We start from the raw sequence: 20,370 nt of genomic DNA, 5'->3' as shown, positions 1-20,370 counted from the left end.
TTTTATCTTATAATAAATTGATGGCTTAGTTCGCCATCGTCCTGTCTGAAATAATTTAAAGGAAAATATTTACAAAATGTAGTAAATTATCCGGGAATCAAAGAAAAATATCAGACAGAATTTTTTTCAAACATTTAAATGTCGGCCCATCAATGAGAAGTTACGCCCTGAAAAAGTAATACTAATTTAAATAAACTATGAAATATTCTTTGTCATTTATATAAACAATCCTTAGATATTCTTTACAGGAAAATTACAACCGTGAAAAATCGCATTTAATACATTTAATATTGCGTGTTTCTGTTCGCAATAGTAACTTAATTTAATTCACATTGAATAATTATCTCATTGAGAATTTGCGGGATGTTATCTAAACGATGTATTAGGATATGTATACATGTAAATGTTTGTCTTAAATACGTTTTTTATTCTTAAAAACATTCATCTCAAGATGTTGAATGAAAAGTTTGAATCCTTTCGCCGTTTATTGTGACAATCAATTTATTTTATTATTATATAGTAATAAACAATATATGATATTTAAATTACACTGATAAGCGTAAGTTATTGGGGATGTATATCTGTATGTTTGTTACGTTTTTACTCTCAACATTCGAAGCTGTTAGAAGTTAATGATATATCAGTATTTAGTTATTGATATAAATATATAATATGTCACAGAGATGTAGAACCAGCCGTCTGTGTGTCTTGATAAGCTTGTCACAGCTAACAAGAGCACATTTATCTCCTAAACACAGATAGCGAAGTATAGCTGTTTATATACTTTTATATATAAGCTTTGCTCTTTATGGTATATTACATTTATATAAATAAAAACTTTAGTTAATTTTTAAGTTTATTAAATTCTTCTCTTCTATTCTTTTTTGTAATTTTTACCTTTGATGATACCTTAGTTCGACTAATGTTTGTGAAAATAAGATTTTTTAGACGTTCATATTTTACGCACTCGTTTGTTTCGGTTATCTATTATGAAAGTGTTTTCAATGTCCGCCGGTTTGTTTTATTTAAAACCTTAATGTCTCTGTTATTCGATAAACTCGTTTCAATTCAAAGTTTGTTTGTAAATTGAAATGAAGGATGGACTTAAAGTTATCTAGAACGAACATTTCAATGTATGTGTAATGTATATGAAGAATAAAACATATTTATATCTTATTCTGTATCTTTTGATTTGGATGACTCTATCTTTTATTAATGACGTCACTATCTACTTATACATTCCAGTAGAAAATCGTAATCTGTTACCGATGTCATCTTTCGCTTGTTATCCCTTCTCCAGCCTCATTGACTTCACGAGCGCCACGTCTCATACAGCAATAAGAAATGTCTTGTTCTATAAGATGTCTATATTTCCCGTATAATTTGAAGCTAACTTAAATATTATCGTAACTAATATAAATCCTATAATTTAATGTATTATACGTATTATGAATTTCAATGATATTTACGTTAATTAATGTGTTTAAAGCTGAAACTGTTTTAAACAATATTATTTATATTTGGTTGTGTCTCTTCAAGGATTTCAATTCAGACGGTTTTATCCAATATGTTATAAAAGTAAACGCATAATGTATTCATGTGGTCTGCCCTCCACGCTCTCAAATAAGCCGTCCTCGTGTACGTGAGCATTTCTAAGGAACTATAAATTATTTATATCTTCTTCTAGGACTCCATGGTTGCAAAATTCATTCAGTGTTGGATGTTCTAGCTATACGCAAATATATTTTCTTATATATTTTTTATTCTTATATAAATAAAATCCTTAACTTATAATATAAGTCCCACCGGCTCCAATCTTACTCGTATTTACCCAGATTAATACCATCAAACAACCAAACTCATCAGTTATAACATATTGCAGTGAGCATACATTGTATGTCTGTATGGCAAAATAATATTACGACAGAGTTAAATTTACAAGCCTTAAGAATCTTCACATTCACTTGTAACAACTTCACGGGCTCTTGAAGTTACAGCAGTGCAGTTTTAATAGAGGCTGAACTTCAGAGTATGAAGTGTACAATCTTAAAGGAAATATCATTTTGCATTATATTATTTTTAATTAAAACTATTTATATATATGTATAGCAACGGGATCTCGTTTTATACTACTATAATATTATGATTAGTAATATTAATCAGTCCCGTAAGACATGTTATAGTTTGATATAAGGAAGTTATTAAGGTTAAGAAGGATATATTCAAATAATTGATTTGATTGTAAAGGTTTATGCATTAAAATTAATTATAAAACATAATCATACCTATACGTATTTTAACTAAGGATAGTTCTATACTAGTGACAAATGGAGTTATGTATTCAGGTGTCGTGTGTCCTAGGTCTTATTATACTTCAGTCTGACTAACAGCGGTCTGGAACAGGTCGGCTAGGAAATGAAACGTCATTCCGTTACGGAGTCTCGACGCCGGCTTAACATTGCTAGTTAGAATACACACAGAGTACGCTTAGGTACAAACGGAGATTTGGTTTTGGATTGACGGTAAGATCACAGTGTAAAATTTTAATTTCCTCTGTGTCTATACGTACTCTGTGTATATAAAATAATTTTAGATCCTAGCTATGTTATGAATTCATAAGTTTCTAAAGATCGTCTTTCTGCACGTGTCTTTCCTTCTTATAATCCAAAGATTGTTTAAGTTTTTAAGAACATGTTCGATACAATGTCTGTTTATAAAGATTTGCTATTATCATATTTACTATATTAAAATAAGTTGTTAAGAAAAAATGAAGTTTTCACATTGTTAAAATTTATATCAAACCAGGTCAATTATTCTGCTATGTTAAATATTTCTCCTTTAACCTAATTTATTTTCCCGTATAACCTTTGATCCTTAAGTAAAGGAATTACGCGATCAATTGAAACGACAAATCAAGTTATGTGACCCTAATACCAATACTGCCAATAAAATGTAGGTAGTACGAATGTAATATACAAATAAATTAATATATATCAAATAAAGATTTAGTGACGGAGAAAATTATTTTCATGAATATATATATATATATATATATATATATTGTTAAGTATAATTAAATTGAACAGTTCTGAGCTAACAATTCGTCTGTTCAACACACATACATGCATGCACGGTATATAGTGGATCTCATTACAAGCTATACTTACACCAGAGTGCACGAGCCGTACCTCAGTCCCCAGGGCGTTTCTTTCGTCCCAACGAGTTACAATCTCCATAGCTCTCGCCTGACGGCACATCTTATGTGACTTGCTTTTCATAGGGAATCCTTTGTTTCTAAAACTTTACAAATCGCACGTCTTTTCCATAATCATTCCTTTTAAAATAATCATCGTGTGCTAAGTGCGAACGCTTTATTTTCTTGGGACTTGTAAATAATTTTATTTTGTATGAAAGTAATTAATCATCATCGTAATCAATGTATTATGTAGTAGTAATAAATAACTGTATAGTTATTTATTACTTATAAAAAATGTCTTACAATTTCTGAGAACTCTCGAGTAACTAAATCCTGAAAACAATTTGTTTAGCAATATTTTATTAAGACGTTTTTTTTTTTACTTATAAGAGACTGTCACGTTTTGCATTTAATAAAATTTGTTATATATTGGTGGAAAAATTTTTACAATTCCTTAACAAAAATTTACTCTCATTCCAATAACAAAATCATTTTACAAATGTAGTATGAAAAACATGTTCAATTTATAAAAAAAAAAATTTCAGTCAGTGCTCGTAATGATATTAAGAATCTATTAATAAGTATATCCAAAGAAAACTCTTAAAACGTTGTTGAACTGTCAAAACTATATTATATTATTTGTGTGGCACTTCGAGTGCATGAACTTGAATAGATTTATTTTTATTGATAATTAATTATATAAATAAAAACAATAATAAACTGGTGACTCGTCAAGCAGGTGAAGAAGATGGCTGAACGAGTGTCGAAGTGTCGCGACGACGTGGCGAAGAATCGCGACAAGTACCAAGCGGCGCTGGCGGAGATAACGTCCTACAACCCTCGCTACATCGAGGACATGACCGGCGTGTTCGACAGGTGCCAGCAGATGGAGGCTCAGAGGCTGTCCTTCTTCAAGGACGTGCTGTTCAGCTTCCATAAGTGTCTGGATATAAGCAAGGAACCCACGTGAGTCATTGCTGAATCAATATGGATATATAATGTATTCAAATATTTTTTTGGAATTTTTGTTTGTCTGTCTCTTTGTTACGACTAATCTATGAAGCGGCCGGTTCGATTTCGTAAGTATCTCCAATGGCAGATAGCTCATGTGATTAAAAGTAACTTAAGCTACATTCATTACGAGAAATATATTTATTTCTATTAATATAAATAAGGTAGCAGACATGTTGTTTGATTATATTCGTATCTTTGTAAAGAACATAATACAATTACAGATTACCACAAATATACGAGGAGTTCCATCACACGATCAACAACGCCGATCACGGCAAGGACCTCAAGTGGTGGGCGAACAACCACGGCGTCAACATGGCTATGGCCTGGCCGCAGTTCGAGGTAGGGACAGCGATGGAGTCCGGGAGCTGCTACTCCTGTAGCGCCTCTGCATCGTTGTATATGCGTATAGCGTTATGTATGCAAATAACTGTATCAAGTCTAGGACTCTTAGAGCATGCACTTTATTCTTCCTTATGTTTCTAATTGGCGTTATTACTATTATTATTTTAGTTTTAGTCCTAGGACCCATCTGCCTGCTTCAAGATGGCGTAGTTCTAACAAGTGTAGCGTTAATTATTTTCTTTTTATAAAATTCTGTGTAACTCGATGACCTTCGCTAACAGTTGAGTCATACGACGCTTATTCCAATATTGATAGCTTACGGCATTGCAGCAAGCTTACTCAAACATTACGACTTACGTAACGTGACAACGAAGGAGTTTTTAATGTAATATTTACATCGGCTGTATGTTGACTGATGTTGTGTGATTTAAATTTGAATTTCGAATGGATCAATATTTAATTTGAGAGTTTTTCGTGGTCGTGTAGCCTGGATTGACAACGGTCGATACGGTTGGTAATAAAACGAGGTAGACGACAAATTGTACAGGCATCAAAAATTGAGCTAAGAACAACGTCCATTGAATAATAAAAATCAATATATTAAACCGCAGTAGTTTATACAATTATTTTATTTTTTATGTTATTTTTTGTATGAACCCAAATCAAAAACCTTATATTTTTTTATTTTATTATATCTCACGATTTCCTTCCTGTTAAGTCACATTCGGTTGAAGAAGTGTTAATAATACATTGAATTAAAGTTAAAGACGAATAAACCTTGTAAGGGGGATCCTCCGGAGTCTGAGCGGAAACAGTTCAGATACCTTCCCACGGCCGCCACCGCTATGATCGAAAGGATTGCCTCCGCGACCTCCAACCGATCAGCCATGAGAGACCTCTGGATCCGCACTCGAGCAGCAATCCGCAGAGCTCTACCCAGCATCTGTTACGGAGATGAGAGGGAATGTAGAGTAGCACCGTCAGACACCACCAGCTCGTCCAACGAGACAAGATGCTACAACGTAGCGTTCATGGTACGAGCCTAACGGTTACCAGAGCTGATGATAAATATCACATTGGCAGGAACTCACCCAATGACGGTTCCTTGGGATGGGAAAGAAATTTGTTAGGCCAGCACAGCTTAGAGTTGGTCTCCATATCCTCAACAGCTCTGACAATCGCCGGTCATATTGTTCGCACCGAATATGTACCAGACGTCACCAGATTTTTTTTATTTCGCTCAATAGAACTGCAATTTTGGACGTCCTCGCACTTGTCACGGTTATGGGCAGAAGACGACACAAATCGACACCGGCTTCAATACATCACACGATTGCAAACAAATTAAAAGCTAGTTTTAACTGAAATGTTGACGAACTACCAAAACCTCCCAAACAATTGATTCGAACCATCCCATATCTAATAAAACGTTTTCAATAAATCTACCCATACATCGAAACAAAAAAATACCACAACACTGTTACAACCCTTGTCAATTCTCGCTACACGAACAAAGTAAAAAGCAGGAAATATATTTGTTTTGAACATAAAAATAATACAAATTCAAATAAAATCTCAACCAACCAAACCCATGCACTCACAGCTGCAGCGTGGTCGACGATCACATCACAGCTTAAGAAAAACACCAGCTTTGAATGGAAATCTTTGTTATCATTTAATTAATTTGTTACGCCTGAACAAACGCGCGTTTGATCACAAACGGGCGTCTCGAACGCGCGTTTGTGTGAACGCTTGTGAGTGTGGTATTCAGGAGTACACGGAGGAGTTCCGGGACATCGCTAAGGGGAAGTCCAAGGAGAGTCTGCCCACGGGACCCATCACACTCCTCAACCAGAGACCCGTCAGCGAGGATGTACGTCACCAACGAGTCGTGGAAACTCATTGGAACGACTCACCCGTTACATCCAATGAGATTCCACGCTCATACTATATTCCCAAAACAGACAGAATTATCCGCTGTCTGTGAAGCCTGCGACGGCTGATGAAGGGCTAAACACATTTTTATCAATGAATTGTCCATGTTCCACACAACCTTCATATGCTTCTTATGACTTGCAAGGTAACGCGAATAGTATACCATAGATATTGATGGCATTCTAGAAGTGTGGTTGGACCCGGATACAGGATTCAAATGAGAATGAAGATCCTCTAAATTTTTTATTAGCTTTTTTTTTATTTAGTATTTGCATGTAACATAGTGTGGAGCGACCGGTGCGTGGGCCATTCTCATTTCGATCTTTATGATATAAATGTGCTTGTATTTTTGTTTTTATTTTTATGAAATCGATGTTGCATGATGGATGTCGCTTCACCGATACGCATAGCACGTATTAATAATATTAACATTAAGAATACATTCAGTTAAAATATAAACAGATTTAAATTGATGAGTAATGAGGAATTACACCTTTGAACCGACTTGGAAGATCATACAATGATTTCACAACAGGAACTTCCGCCGATAACGAACAACAAGTCCGGTAAAATAAACCACGCCGAGCCAACAACAAACACAACAGTCGTCAACAACAGCAGCGCCAACAACACCATCGACAAGAAGACGATCAGCGCACCGATAGCTGTCACGTGAGTAGCATCCAGTCTCTTGTTGTTATAACCTATGGTCCCCAGTACAAGGCCAGGCGTGGGTTCGAATCCTACACATGTCTTTCTATGAGCTATTTTGTATATTATCTCCCTTTAATAGCTCGTTACTCTATCGTTTCCCCTACCGTATAGGTTGTTTTGTCACTGAACATGCAATATAACCTTCCACTTTCCATTCCTCAACTCCTCACCCTCCCCGTCCATAGCATCAACCGCCTGGAGGTGTTCACGTGTGGCTGCACGAGGACCCTCGGGACAGCTGACGTCACCAAATACATGCTCCGAGATAACCAATACATACAGCTGCAGTTAGTCCAGACATATTATATAGACATACTCATGTTATGTAGTCGCCTGTCTGTCGTTTAGAATGTTATTATTAGTACAAATTTTTTATATTATAAGTTTCTCATACAATCCTTTATTTGTTAAATATTGAAAATCGTTGAATATATTATTTTAGAAACGGTACAGCATCAGTACCGAAATCAGCAAAAACATCACCGGCGAAGGACAGCGTGGGTAAAGACAACCCGTTCGAGGAGGAGGAGTGGGACGAGGACTCCGGGGGCGCGCTCACCGACACCGGCGAGCCCGGCGTGCCCGTGCGCGCGCTCTACGACTACACCGGCGCCGAGAGCGACGAGCTCAGCTTCAGACAGGGTTTGTTATATATATATACACAAAAATTCATGACATATGTACATAGTACATACACAAATAGACCAAACACACACAGGTTCATGCCAAGTAAAAAATATAGTCTAGTACGTACTTATGTATTTCAGTATAGTGTGTGATAATGCCATCAAATAATAACACTCATTATATCCTTTAATGTTTCAGGAGATTTATTCGAGAAGCTCGAAGACGAAGACGAGCAAGGCTGGTGTAAGGGAAGGAAAGACGGGCGAGTGGGGCTCTACCCCGCCAACTACGTGGAGCCCGTCGGAAACTAGAGCTCACGCGCTGCACGCGCTACCTGCACCACGACGACGTCCACACACTGCACACACACACACACACACACACATAGAACTATGACGTCACTGTCATGTGTGAAGAGTTATGAATCAGATACCAAAGTGGTGGGGGTACTCATGGCGCCTTGTAATATTGTCACTCAGTTTGTTTTGGAACATATGACGTCACGATCATTGAAATTCTATATTGATGATGGAAGCCTTCACAAAAATAACGTTTAGTTTATAGTATTATTACTTCATATGTATTATTAGCACGCACCGGTGACGTCAGCGAAAGGGCTAATTCCAAAGTTATGAGCGAATATATAAAGAAATATACGTTGCATCTCGTTTGTGAGCGACTCGTACATTATGTGTAACCTGTCCCGCAGTCATTATTTAAGTACATCGGGATGTTGATGTTGTATGAATAAATTAACTCGGCAGTTAAGTTATAGTTTCTGAACACGGCCATTAAAAAAAATATGCAAAATAAAAAATAAAACTTTTAGAATACATTTAATACAGAGATGGCGTTGTTAACAACGTTTAGTGTTAGGACGCTTGGAAAGTTAATTTGACTAAATGTGGAGTCTAAAAGAAATTTAGTATTAGAGTGAAAATATATTTACGAAGCTGCCTCGGCCGCGAGCTTCGACAGTATAAAGATGTATCGTCGCGCTTAAAGTTGTGATGCTTCACTGGTTCACATTATTTTAGAGCGGCCCAAGATTTTGTTTATTGTAAATTGGCTCTGACGATAAGAAAAGTAATTAGGTGTTTTTGAAAAATGTACCAAAAATCCTATAGTGATTTACGGACCTAGATGTAATTTGTGGTTTGACGACCGACTGCCGGAAACGTAGTAAGAGGGTTTCCTTTAAAACCTAGCTAAGCCAAAAAAGTGAACGCCCGCAGCGACTCGCCCGCTACGGCGTCTGTGAATATAGGAGCGGCGTAGCGGGCCGCAGCGCGCCGACGGCGTTTTCTGTACATACACTCTTATATATTCTTCGTACATAGAATATTTATTTCCCAATGTATATAATGTATAATTGTATGGAGAGGACCGCCGGCGACACACGGCCTAAGTTTTATTAACGTTAGTGAGGTCGGGAGGTGCTCTAGGGGGTAAATTTAATATGTAAGGTCGCGCGCCCGGCGTCCTCCGACTAGTTTTAATAATTAATATATTATTGAGAACGTTTACCTTTTCTTTTATTTCTTACCTCGTTTTAGATATTGTTTTATTTCGATGTAGCGAGTCTGTATGAGGTTGAGGTTTTATATTTTGACTGTAGACGGCGCCGCGTGGTTCCCTTATACTTACCGCTGTTTGTTTTCATTGTTATGGGTTCAGAGACGTCTGTGAAATTCTTTGTATTATATTATTAAAAGATCAGAGAGCGTGGTCGCGGACCACATGTGTTAATATATTATTAATATTGATAAAATAAAATTGTTACATATGACTTCGGCGTTTCATTTTTATTCTCCATTCGGTACACGTTTCCACACCACACTATTTGTGTAGTGGAGAAATAACTATTATAAGGTAGTAGAGTAAAATAAAGATTACCATATTTACTCTCTTTGGGTCGATTTCAGACCAAGTGCGAAATATGAATGAGATCAAACATATCAACAAATAGTTTTTGTTATTTACAAAAAGCTTTATATTTATCGATTATTCTGTCTAGTAATTTAAGTTGCTCTTGCTCCGAACAGCACTTGGTCACACAATCCAAAGTTTTAGTATCCTAAATGAGAAATGGGATCATACGGGGGTCATTGTTGTCAGCTTATGGGCTGCTGATGACCGATACAAGCAACGTTGGTAATTTCTGTGGTGTTAAATAAAGTAATGTAATAATTTTAAAATATTTATTTAGATTGTACGCAGTGCACTGATACAGGATACGGAGAGCCCGACGCCCTACACATTTATAAATATCATAAGCTGTACATAGAATCCGCAAAATATTAAAATCGTACAGCATCAGGTTTCGATGTTCGAGTCCGGGGCGTCCAAGCAAAGCTAGCAGTAGTGTTGACGAACGCTACACAGCTTCAATATAATATATAGACATTATTCGTAACATAAGGCTTGTTTCATAATCATCATTAAATACTTTTCGCAATTTTTACTCTCAATATCAAAAGTAATGAAATAAGACTGTTCAAAAACTCGACGCTCGACACGTCAAAGCTGATACAAATCCCTCCACTCTCTGCACACTTCATCCATTGACCGTAACATAGTCTACTACACATATATATTAAAGTATTTGTTTTACTAATACATCATGGCCTGTAACGGAATAAAATTCTAGCAGTCACTCGTTTAATGTCCGTGTGGTTTGATGTAAAAATATGTTAGATATTTATATAATTTAATTATTATCATTCCGATGAGAAGTCATCGTCAGTAGACTGAACACGAGCTCGCGGTAACAAAATAACGTAACTGTAAAAATGCACCAAATCATATTATTATTATTATATATTACAAAAAATCTTTACAAATAAAGTAAACAGACAACGAACAGTCCTTCGGTCGCCCTAACTTTGATATGTTAACACAAACATTCATAAAATATTTACAAAACGAACGAGTAACGATACAATGAGATTCAACATCTCGTACAGGACGAGTCGCACATCCGCTGTGATGAAGGTAGTGCACACATTACAGGTCACATGTCACAGGTCACAATCATATAATTAAAAAAGAACAATCAAATGTAAAATACATAATGGAACAGAAGTCTTTACACAACAATAATTAAGATAAAATATTTACAAAAGAACCAACGTAACAATTTATTATTTCTGTCATAAACTAGCTACAATACAATAATACATTACACAACTACGCGCGGGTTTCTTAAGATTGTATACGGAACCAACGGTAACGTCCCCGTGTATAGTGTTATGACAACATTAAGAAGCCCTCTCTACATATGTCACTGAGCGAGATCTCACATACGGATAATCGATTCAGTACTATAATGCATTGAATGTCTTATCACGGACTACTCCCTAACACTACAGTCACTACACATATTGAAAGGTCACAAACGTCTCGTAAACCTCTGCGCCAACAGCCGTCATGATAGACTCTGTGATTTGCTCTTTTGTTCAGAACATTTAATCATAAAGATAGATTTTTTTTAACAATATCAATTAATTTCTTATAAAACTGAGCAGATCGGTGAACACGTAACAATATCTCGTTCATCTAAGACATGCGCTCTGCGGAGGTAGTCGTTTTACTATCTTAACAATAATATCAATAAGAACCGGGCGAATTCAGATGCGAAGGTTTGTCAGGGACGGACTAACGGAACGCTGCGGAACAAACGAACGAATGAAAAACAAATCTCAATATTTTAAAGGTATTCGAATAATTTGTTATACTCTAAAACATAAACGTGTCCAAATTATTTATATAAAATATCATGGTGACAGAAATATTTTTAAACCATTCTTAATAGTTTATTGAAATCGAATGATAGGTCACGGCACGGCACAGGTACAGCGTGTCGGTGTCGTGTCGTGTCGGGCCGTGTCGGTGTCGTTCACTGTAAGCAGCCCTGCAGCTTCTCGATCCACTCCTGCGCTGCATTGGCGTCGCTCGCGCAGAAGTTGTACGTCCGTCTGCTCGTACGAAGCTGTAAAACGAAAAAACAACTTATGTGAATGATCATAGTTTGTATATATGTATATTTAAACCCAGAAATAAAAATGACAACAAAAAGTGAAAAATGGAAAAAATAGCTTTAGACTGAACAATACTTCATGTTCACTTTAACGGACTTCGAAACATAAGGAACTTATACATACGGAGCAAGCAAACTATGTCAGGTTATTATGTTAGTGAGTCACTCACGTCAAAGAACGAGCGGTCGTCACACTTCTTGGGCGGGCCGGGCGCGGCCGGCGCGGGGGAGACCGTGAGCACCTCCGACAGCTCTGTGAACACAACCACGTTATCTCATAATTGGCACAACCTTCCTACTGCACACGTCACACGTCACACTGTTATCAAGTCCCACCTATAAACCCCTTGCAATGCGAATCCTCCATAGCGTCGTAGTAGCGCAGCTGATGCTTTATGGAGTCCAGCACGAACCATCTGGAATAAGGAATTTTGGATATGTTCAGTGCACAAGTATTGATAGGAAGATGAGTCTGCTGTGACTTCTTAGGTGTACTAATACGAGAGACTTCACTTACAAGTTACACGCTTAGTCTCACTTTGTGACGTCACGTATACTTGGAATGCAAATTTTTAAATATTTAATTCAATTACGCAAAGCAAATACAAGGGGTTTTTCCCCGATTTACTTATTTGCTTTAAGTTAACCTGGAACTGCTTAAAATTAGCTTAGGAATATAACCTTCCCGGAAGATTATTTCTTAAGGTTACAGTGAGCGACACGGATAATGATATAATAAATCATTATAATTATATCAGTTTGATTTTACAAGTGAAGCCAGGAAACATAATCTTATATAATTATGACTCCACCTCTGCCCACTAATGGTACGCACCTCTGTTTCCACCCCTTGAGCAGAGCTCCCCTCTTGTACAGATGTCCTTCGTGCGTCCTATTCTCGGCAACGTTACTGGAGAACTGTTCGTAACACTGCTGGGACGACGGCTGCAGGGTCGCCACACCTGGACAGATATTGTTTAGATCATGCGACTGTTAGCCATTTAAACATACAACGATATTTTAATAATACATTTCTGCTTCTATGTAAGTGACAAACGTTTATATGGTAGGTGCTCAGTTTTAAAAGGACTTGTTCTAAGGCACGGTCTACAACACATCCTAAATACACCGCGGTCTGCTGTTTGATGGCAGTTTCAGGTCAATGTTGCGAATAAATAAATTGTGATTAATCTGGTAGCATATTTTTTCTATGAAGTCCAACGAATGCTGGTATGTTATATATGATGTATGTCTCACCAGCTCCCACGGGCCTGTCCCTCTCTCTGTCAGGTGGCGGCGCCTTGTACCGTGTACAGGACAGCGCCAGAGCCTCCGCACAGCGTTCGTGACACGCCGCGCCGCAGTCCACACACCGCACACCCGTCTGACATCATTGATAATTCATATTGATAAAGGAAACAATGAAATCACTTACTACGTCTATAGAGCTTCGTATTTTATTTAATGAAGGCAGGTAAATCATTAAATATGTATGTATGTATATTACCTCTAGGGGACCCCATAGCAGATCTGAGCAGTGGTCGCATCTAGCGGGCGCGGCGGCGGGCGCGGGCGCCCAGCGGTGAAGGGGCGCAGCACCCGCGGGAGGCGCCGCCGCCAGCCGTCCGCGAGCGAGCACCTCCCGCGTGCACCGCCTGTGAGCCGCCGCCGTGGCCCGTCTCACCACTCCGCTACACATCGAAGAATTTCGCTGAAATAATAACACTAATACTATAATAAATGTGTAAACTCTACAAAGAGTTCGTTCCCTTACATTAAATGCAATACACACAATGAAAATATATGCACAACATTTTAGCACCATTTATTTGACTTATCCTTCCCCCTACATCATCTTTTATGAGTTTTTCAACTTGTGATATAAATTATTAACAGAATAGGTATTATTTCCCCTCCCACCTGTAACTCCAGTGTATTGGGTAGTTCCAGCTGCTCCCACCTGACCCTCCACTTCTGCGGCAGGTGTCCCAGCTCCAGCTCTAGCTGTCTCAGTCGCTCCAAAAGACCGGTGAAAGCGTCCGGCATACAACGCGATATACTGTCATAACTGAAAGTAGATAACAGTACATGTAACTGATGTATTTATTCGCTCCGAATCTAATAATTAAAGTTATAAGAAATAAATCAAATGAAAAACAAAGCCACGTATTAATTTTTGTGTGTGTGTATTCTCTTCCACTATATCTATGTAAATGTCATCTTCGTACCCGGCCACGACCAGTCTTCTCTGTGCCGGGGCTCCGCGCTCGTCCCCCCACAGGTCGGGCTCGTAGGGCGCTCCGTGGGACAGCTCCTCGCTCACGTAGTACTCCCACACCTCCAGGCTACTGACGGCACTCACTGGACGCAACACCTGGACTCAGGAATAACATAATAAAAAATATATTAATATATAAACAGAGTATTATTCTCGATTAAAATAATGCATCAGTTATTTTTTAATTGGTAAAGATTACGCGGCGTGAAGTGACACGATACATCTGTTGTAATCGCTAGTAGTGTATTTGACCCCCGATACAGATAACATATTCATAAACAGGCTACAGTAAGTCCATACGTTAGTAATAATTTAAAATCAATCAATATGACTGCAGGAGGGCGCTAGCAATGCTTTATAACAAACCCATTATATTGTGCTCGTTTTATATTAAAAAGATATTGTTAAGTGTTAATTATTCGTTTGTGACTAAATAAATATAAGTCCTAACCGGGTTGTCCAGGTCGGGTGTGTACAGCAGGTTATAGAACAGCGGAGCTCGTTGATGAAGTCTCTCTATGTACTCGAACAGCCCCAGCGCTGAGCGCGCCTCCTCTGACTCCCCGGAACCTCCCACCGCACCCCCTGTTCCTCCTGTATCCACACCCTGTAATGATGTTCTCAATGATAACACCTGTCTTTGGTGTGTAATAACTCTAATAGATGGCACCGCTGTTCCGACAGTTAGGGTCGTTTCATAGAAAGCGTAATTCACCCATTTGATTCAAGACACTGTAGCTTCCAGGTCAGCGGGTAACAGTAGCTATGTATATTAAGCGGCTGTAGCGCGTAATTTCGGCGGTTACAGATTCGAATCCAGCTCGTGTGCAACAATTTTCCACTCAATATTCAATGTCATAGAGTTCATTTTTGTCTCTTTATTACGTTAACCAGGATTTCGGGATTTTCTGAAGTGTAGAAGCCTATACTTCCACTAACGCCCGTACTCACCAGCCTGGAAGCGTCAGGCCTCCTCTCGAGTCCCGGCGCGAGTCCCAGCTCCACTCTCTGAGCCTCGCTGTCTAAGAGGAACGTTCGGAAGCGACACGACACGCTGTGGTACGCCACGAAACGGAGATAGTACTCGTTGAACTCGAACGCCAGCGGGAACTGTTTCTGGAGCTGAAACGACAATTATATAAATGTTATTATATGGGCTTTTAACATAATCTTATTTTATGAAAGTAATCTGTGCCAATTTTATCCGAAATGCACTGCCACTTAGGACGTATCATCTACCAATATGGACGAATATTTGATAAGGTAATATTAATTAGGGACATGTATGATTCTTGTTATATTTTTTTATTGTTTATCCGATCGTTCGGGATACTGTATACATTATAATATCAGTATAATCTATATCAGCCTACGCTCTGTCTTTGTCTTTGGTAATGTTTTAGCACATCGATTTCCGCCTGTAATACACACGAACTTATTGTCACCTGATGAACGGCATCCAGGAACATGAGGAAGGTGGGAGTGAATCCCTGCTGAGGTGTAGCGGCCAGGTTGGAGCGCTGTTGGAACTTGTGTCCAAGAGCGAGCCACTCTTTCTCGACTAGGATCCGAAAGCCTTCCAAGGTCCGGTAGTAGGGGTCAAGGCATATTTGAGCGAGAGATGATATCTGAAATATTTGAAATGTGTCAAAATCTTAGCTTTATTTAAAACGATAAAACATTGTTACTTTTTAAGAACATAATTATTTTCACACTGCCATCCTAATCATAGAGTTCTGTTTAATTCATTAGTTCCTTATTTTACAACGTAGACATTTTCTCTAAGATACTCACAAGTCTAAACTTAACATAATGAGAATTAAGACTATCGCGAGTATTCATTGAAATTAAACTAATATTTTTCGTATGACACCACGCGTGTTTTATTATTTTAAAAACTACACAATCCCGACGTTTTGTGATCAAGGACGGACGAAGAGTGAATCTGCCCGTGACCGCGGCCGCTTATTACGCGTAGTGATGCGGAAAAATATGGTTTCATTTCAATTAATATTAACATATTAAATAGTTCAAAAAACCACACTGCCAAATTCAGTTAAATGTATTTAATAATCAGTTATTATTAATCTGTGGCAGTGTTCTTACCTGTGCGGTGACATCCCAGCCGTCTTCCAGTGACAGCAGTACGGAGGCGGCCTGCACGTCCAGCAGGTCCACCACCGCCCCCGACAGCTGGAACAGCTGGCGGAGCTGCCACAACCAGCCCGACTCCTCCACCAGCCTACACGATGAAGTACTTTATACTTTTAGAAGACGATATTTTATTTCACAAAGGTCATAGTATGTTCCTGTTAATTAGTCTGACGTGACTTGTTATTACAGATAGAGTTTATTTAGTATTGATAATAATAGTTACATGAAGTAAGAGATTGAGGTAGAATTACTGTATCGACATTATATTACAGACATACATACATACGTACTGAATTATTGTTGACCGTGTTTAAATTAAAAATATATTTAAAAAAGTATGGATGCAAATATATCAATGAATTGGTTTGACTCGTTGTAAGAATGTGTGAGAGGTTATCCTTGTTACACATTTTAATTTACCACAGATTATTTTCCCAAAGAAAGTGCAGCAAGATAAAAATATTATGTACTTAATATTAAAGTAATTATGAGACTACTTTTTTGTACCTTAGAAATCCTGGTTCATCGGTCCCGGGGGCTGAGGGGGCGGCGGCCCGTAGTAACTTCTTAAAAGCGTGCTTTGTGGCTCGAGCGTCCGGGTACTCCACTGGCACGGGCTCCGCCCCCGCACACGGAGCACCCGAGCCCTTCTCCGAGAACACGTACAGGGCCGCGCGGCGGGAATTACCGCCTTCACCAGATACTGAACAAGAGACAACTTTTATTAAGATATTTAGATTAATAACACATTTAATTTTATTCTAATTTTTAAAAATTGTGGATAAAATAAGTAAATATAAAAAACGCCCAGATTAATATTTTATACATACAACTACTTTTTCAGATATCTTTAAACCACTAAATTATTTTTTCAATAAATAAATCCAATGTCATATTGCATTATTTATAAAGTACCAAGGATTTGGTACAACCAAGTAAATTATTATTTTTTATCTTCTACTATGTCCAAAACAGTGTTGAACATATATCTAGTATATAACAGTAACCGGAGTCAAGGTCAGCTGTGGAGAGTCTTTGTCGCGGGGTGTACAGTTCGAGGTGTGAGGCGTGTCGCCGATCCTTGAGGGAGCCCCACCGACCGAAGTGCCGTCCGCCGGCGCCCTTGCCCCCACTACCACGACCCAGGACACTATAACAATTGGAACATTATAGACAGCTGGTGATCAACTCGGAGATGATTTATATTTATAAAAAAAAACTTGCTTGCATTAAAAATATAATGACCGAATTTGTTATACCAATTTACTAAACAAAAACTCACGGCCATATTACTTTCCTTAGACAAGACTTTGTACAATATTCTTTATTAATGTCGACCATCCATTACACATATAAAAGTGAATTAAAATAAAATTCCCTCTTAATCAATATATTTTTACTATACTATTAACACTACATGTGATAGATGTGACATCTCGTTGCCCGTGATCACGGTTGCTGGAAAGTAACCGAAACGTCGGGAGTATGTATTTCTTTACAAAAACAAAGCACGCGTAGTGTATCAGAATAATATTAGTTTCATTTACATGAATAAAACTCGCGAAAGTCTGAGATCACACTTCCAGGATATAATTTATATATGTATATACATATACGTATGTGTCCGAGTGTTTCTATCTCACCCCAAGGTTCCAGCCGCCTTAGTGAGCAGCGGTGTGTGGTTGACGTGACTATCCTCACAGCACAGCAGCAAGCTGTCCAGACTTAGGCTGGAGTCGTCCAGCTCACCGCGAGCAGCTGGTGTCAAAGCTACTAGTGTCGATAGGTAGCGCTCCTGAAAAGAAATTATTACTAAACATAATTCTGGAGATAAAATTTATATGAGGCCCACAATTTTTCTAAGACTGACGATAAATTTATACAGTTGAGGTTTAAAGACAGTATATGATGTGGGAAAATACATATGCATACTGCTCATTGGAATAATTTAATAGAAAGACGAGAATTTAATTTAAATTTCCACTACAATTCAAAATAATTCAAATACAGACAGAAAATTCTAAATAATTAATAAAAAGTTTTGACTTTTAGCAAAAAAACCTATAGCATAATAATTTATAACATCAGGTTCATTGGAAGAAAAATGTACTGATTTTAATATATTATTAAAAAACATTACATAAAACTTTGTCACTTTAAGTTAATAGGTAAAATAAATTTTAGTAGTGTTTAACAAACAGCTGATATATACCAGACCTGTTCTAAGCTGGAGTTAGTCTCTGTGCCGCTCGGAGCAGGTGTCTGATGACTGGAGCTCTTCAACATGCCCATGACGCCCTTGTGGTGAGACGCCGCCGACCTGGAACATTACAATATGTGAATCATATATAAAATATTATTTTAGCTGTAAATTAAGGCTTATTTTGTTCTTCCATATAAAAAATTACTATAATAATACTGAGATCGTAATACTTATCAAACTGTAAGATGTTAAATTGATATCACTGGTCTTATAATACTATTTAATTTGGAGTTAAAATAGGATGGTAAAAAAAAACTTTTTTAATTTTAATATTTTTTAAATTTCGAATTCCGTAATACGAATATAGTTATATTTTTTTAAATATATATTATATGTGTGTATATGGACCTGGCCAGTATCGCCCTGGTCCTGGGATGCCTCCAGGTGAGCACGGGCAGCCGGCCCTGTCTGTAGCACCTCGCCACGCGGCGCAGAGACTCGTCGGACACCGACTCCGGGACCGCCACCACGGCCGGGTAGCTGCAGCAAAGTTTCACATTATTCTATTATTATCAATATATAATTATTTTTTTATTTGAATATAGAATTTTAGTTACTAGTAGAATATGAGAGAAATATTGAGATGAATCTAATTCTGGAATATCACGTATCCGAAAATAAAGAGGCAGATTTCATTATACGTGTAAGAAATATGGTTGTAACTAAATAACAAAAAAGTACAGGAGGACTCAATAAGTTAGGAAACTTATTTATTTATTCTACTAATATTATAATTGTTAAGTTTTGTGAAGATAATTAATGGATGGATGTCTGTTGCTCTCTTAAGCAAAATCTACGTAGTCTTTTTTGATATGACCTCACAGTAAAGTAGTTTAGACATAAGTATAAGTTAGAGACTACAATTCATTGCGGATCGTGTCATAGCACTTGTATTGGGTAAGAGATCACGTAACAGATGATAGATGTCGCTACATATTATCATATCTATTGTTTTGTTACTTCTTTCTGATCCTAATTCTGGAGTGCAAAACAAGACGCGGACAAAAACTAGTGGTATATATACCTCCTGGCGAGTGTGTAGAGTGCGTTAGCGTGAGCAAGTCTGAAGGGCGCGGCGGCGAGTCCTACCCGGGACCAGTCCCTAGCGTACATTCTCTCCCGGACACGCTCGAGGGAACGACACGCGTCCGCCTCAGGACTCACACCACCCAACTCTAACTCCTCCACTGTAATATGAAAATACATTTTTAAATGAAAATTCATTGAGTATTTGTTCAGTAAGCGAATATACAGGGTGTTATAAAACCAAATACATGCCAAATACTATTTCATATACATTTATGCAAAAATTTCTTTAAAAATATTTTATATTTAGATGTTTTTTAATTTTCATTTTCAGAGAGAGAAATAAAAATTATATCACACTATACCAGACACATTAACACAATTCTTACATGATAACGAAAAACTTAAAAAAATATCTATAACTGAAAAGTGCCTTTTCTCTACAGATAATAATATATGCTACTAACAGGACAATGTATCAGCTGAGAGCGAAGCCATGAGGGGTGGCGAAGTCAATGACCGAGCGTCCGCCGGCAGCACGTACTTCTGTCGCTTGGATGGCTTGGGCTTCAACCCGGCACGACGAGCCGTCTTCAGGAGAGTCTTTTTGGCGAATCCTCTGAAAATATAAATAAAGATTGTTTATATATATTCACACATTATCACTAGGAATTAATATTATTAGATTCTATATTTAAATTTATAGCAAATTAATGTTCAGTTCGGCTATGAATACAAAAAAAAATGGTAAATTAGTTAGTCAGTTAAACAATGCAGAT

The 20,370-nt window shown here is 37.6% G+C and overlaps 2 protein-coding genes across 6 annotated transcripts in view; one reads left to right on the top strand and one right to left on the bottom strand.

Annotated features, from left to right (window-relative positions):
* LOC116774268 (protein kinase C and casein kinase substrate in neurons protein 1) overlaps nt 1-9,620 on the top strand; it is a 46,676-nt gene extending 37,056 nt beyond the window's left edge. The window contains exons 6-11 of one of the 3 annotated variants that reach the window (XM_032666937.2): nt 3,933-4,162; nt 4,432-4,552; nt 6,327-6,428; nt 7,026-7,162; nt 7,647-7,846; nt 8,030-9,620. In XM_032666937.2, the coding sequence (XP_032522828.1) occupies nt 3,933-4,162; nt 4,432-4,552; nt 6,327-6,428; nt 7,026-7,162; nt 7,647-7,846; nt 8,030-8,142 (903 nt within the window). In that variant the 3' untranslated portion in view covers nt 8,143-9,620. The remainder of the gene's footprint in view (nt 1-3,932; nt 4,163-4,431; nt 4,553-6,326; nt 6,429-7,025; nt 7,163-7,646; nt 7,847-8,029) is intronic. The other 2 variants (XM_032666938.2, XM_032666939.2) reach the window with 2 other exon arrangements.
* A 398-nt stretch (nt 9,621-10,018) lies between these two features.
* LOC116774530 (myotubularin-related protein 5) overlaps nt 10,019-20,370 on the bottom strand; it is a 40,192-nt gene continuing 29,840 nt past the window's right edge. For all 3 annotated transcript variants that reach the window (XM_061524802.1, XM_061524803.1, XM_061524804.1), the window contains 19 exons: nt 20,059-20,210; nt 19,590-19,752; nt 18,914-19,045; nt 18,520-18,622; nt 17,946-18,097; nt 17,310-17,452; nt 16,810-17,005; nt 16,255-16,390; nt 15,594-15,776; nt 15,100-15,270; nt 14,600-14,755; nt 14,099-14,244; nt 13,791-13,938; nt 13,378-13,581; nt 13,128-13,254; nt 12,706-12,832; nt 12,207-12,286; nt 12,041-12,123; nt 10,019-11,822 (listed from right to left, as the gene is read on the bottom strand). In XM_061524802.1, coding sequence (XP_061380786.1) covers nt 11,730-11,822; nt 12,041-12,123; nt 12,207-12,286; nt 12,706-12,832; nt 13,128-13,254; nt 13,378-13,581; nt 13,791-13,938; nt 14,099-14,244; nt 14,600-14,755; nt 15,100-15,270; nt 15,594-15,776; nt 16,255-16,390; nt 16,810-17,005; nt 17,310-17,452; nt 17,946-18,097; nt 18,520-18,622; nt 18,914-19,045; nt 19,590-19,752; nt 20,059-20,210 — 2,695 coding nt within the window. In that variant the 3' untranslated portion in view covers nt 10,019-11,729. The remainder of the gene's footprint in view (nt 11,823-12,040; nt 12,124-12,206; nt 12,287-12,705; nt 12,833-13,127; nt 13,255-13,377; nt 13,582-13,790; nt 13,939-14,098; nt 14,245-14,599; nt 14,756-15,099; nt 15,271-15,593; nt 15,777-16,254; nt 16,391-16,809; nt 17,006-17,309; nt 17,453-17,945; nt 18,098-18,519; nt 18,623-18,913; nt 19,046-19,589; nt 19,753-20,058; nt 20,211-20,370) is intronic.

This window comes from Danaus plexippus, chromosome 26 (genome assembly GCF_018135715.1).
Source record: "Danaus plexippus chromosome 26, MEX_DaPlex, whole genome shotgun sequence".
Lineage (NCBI taxonomy): Eukaryota > Metazoa > Arthropoda > Insecta > Lepidoptera > Nymphalidae > Danaus > Danaus plexippus.
This window is presented reverse-complemented; position numbering and strand designations above follow the sequence as displayed.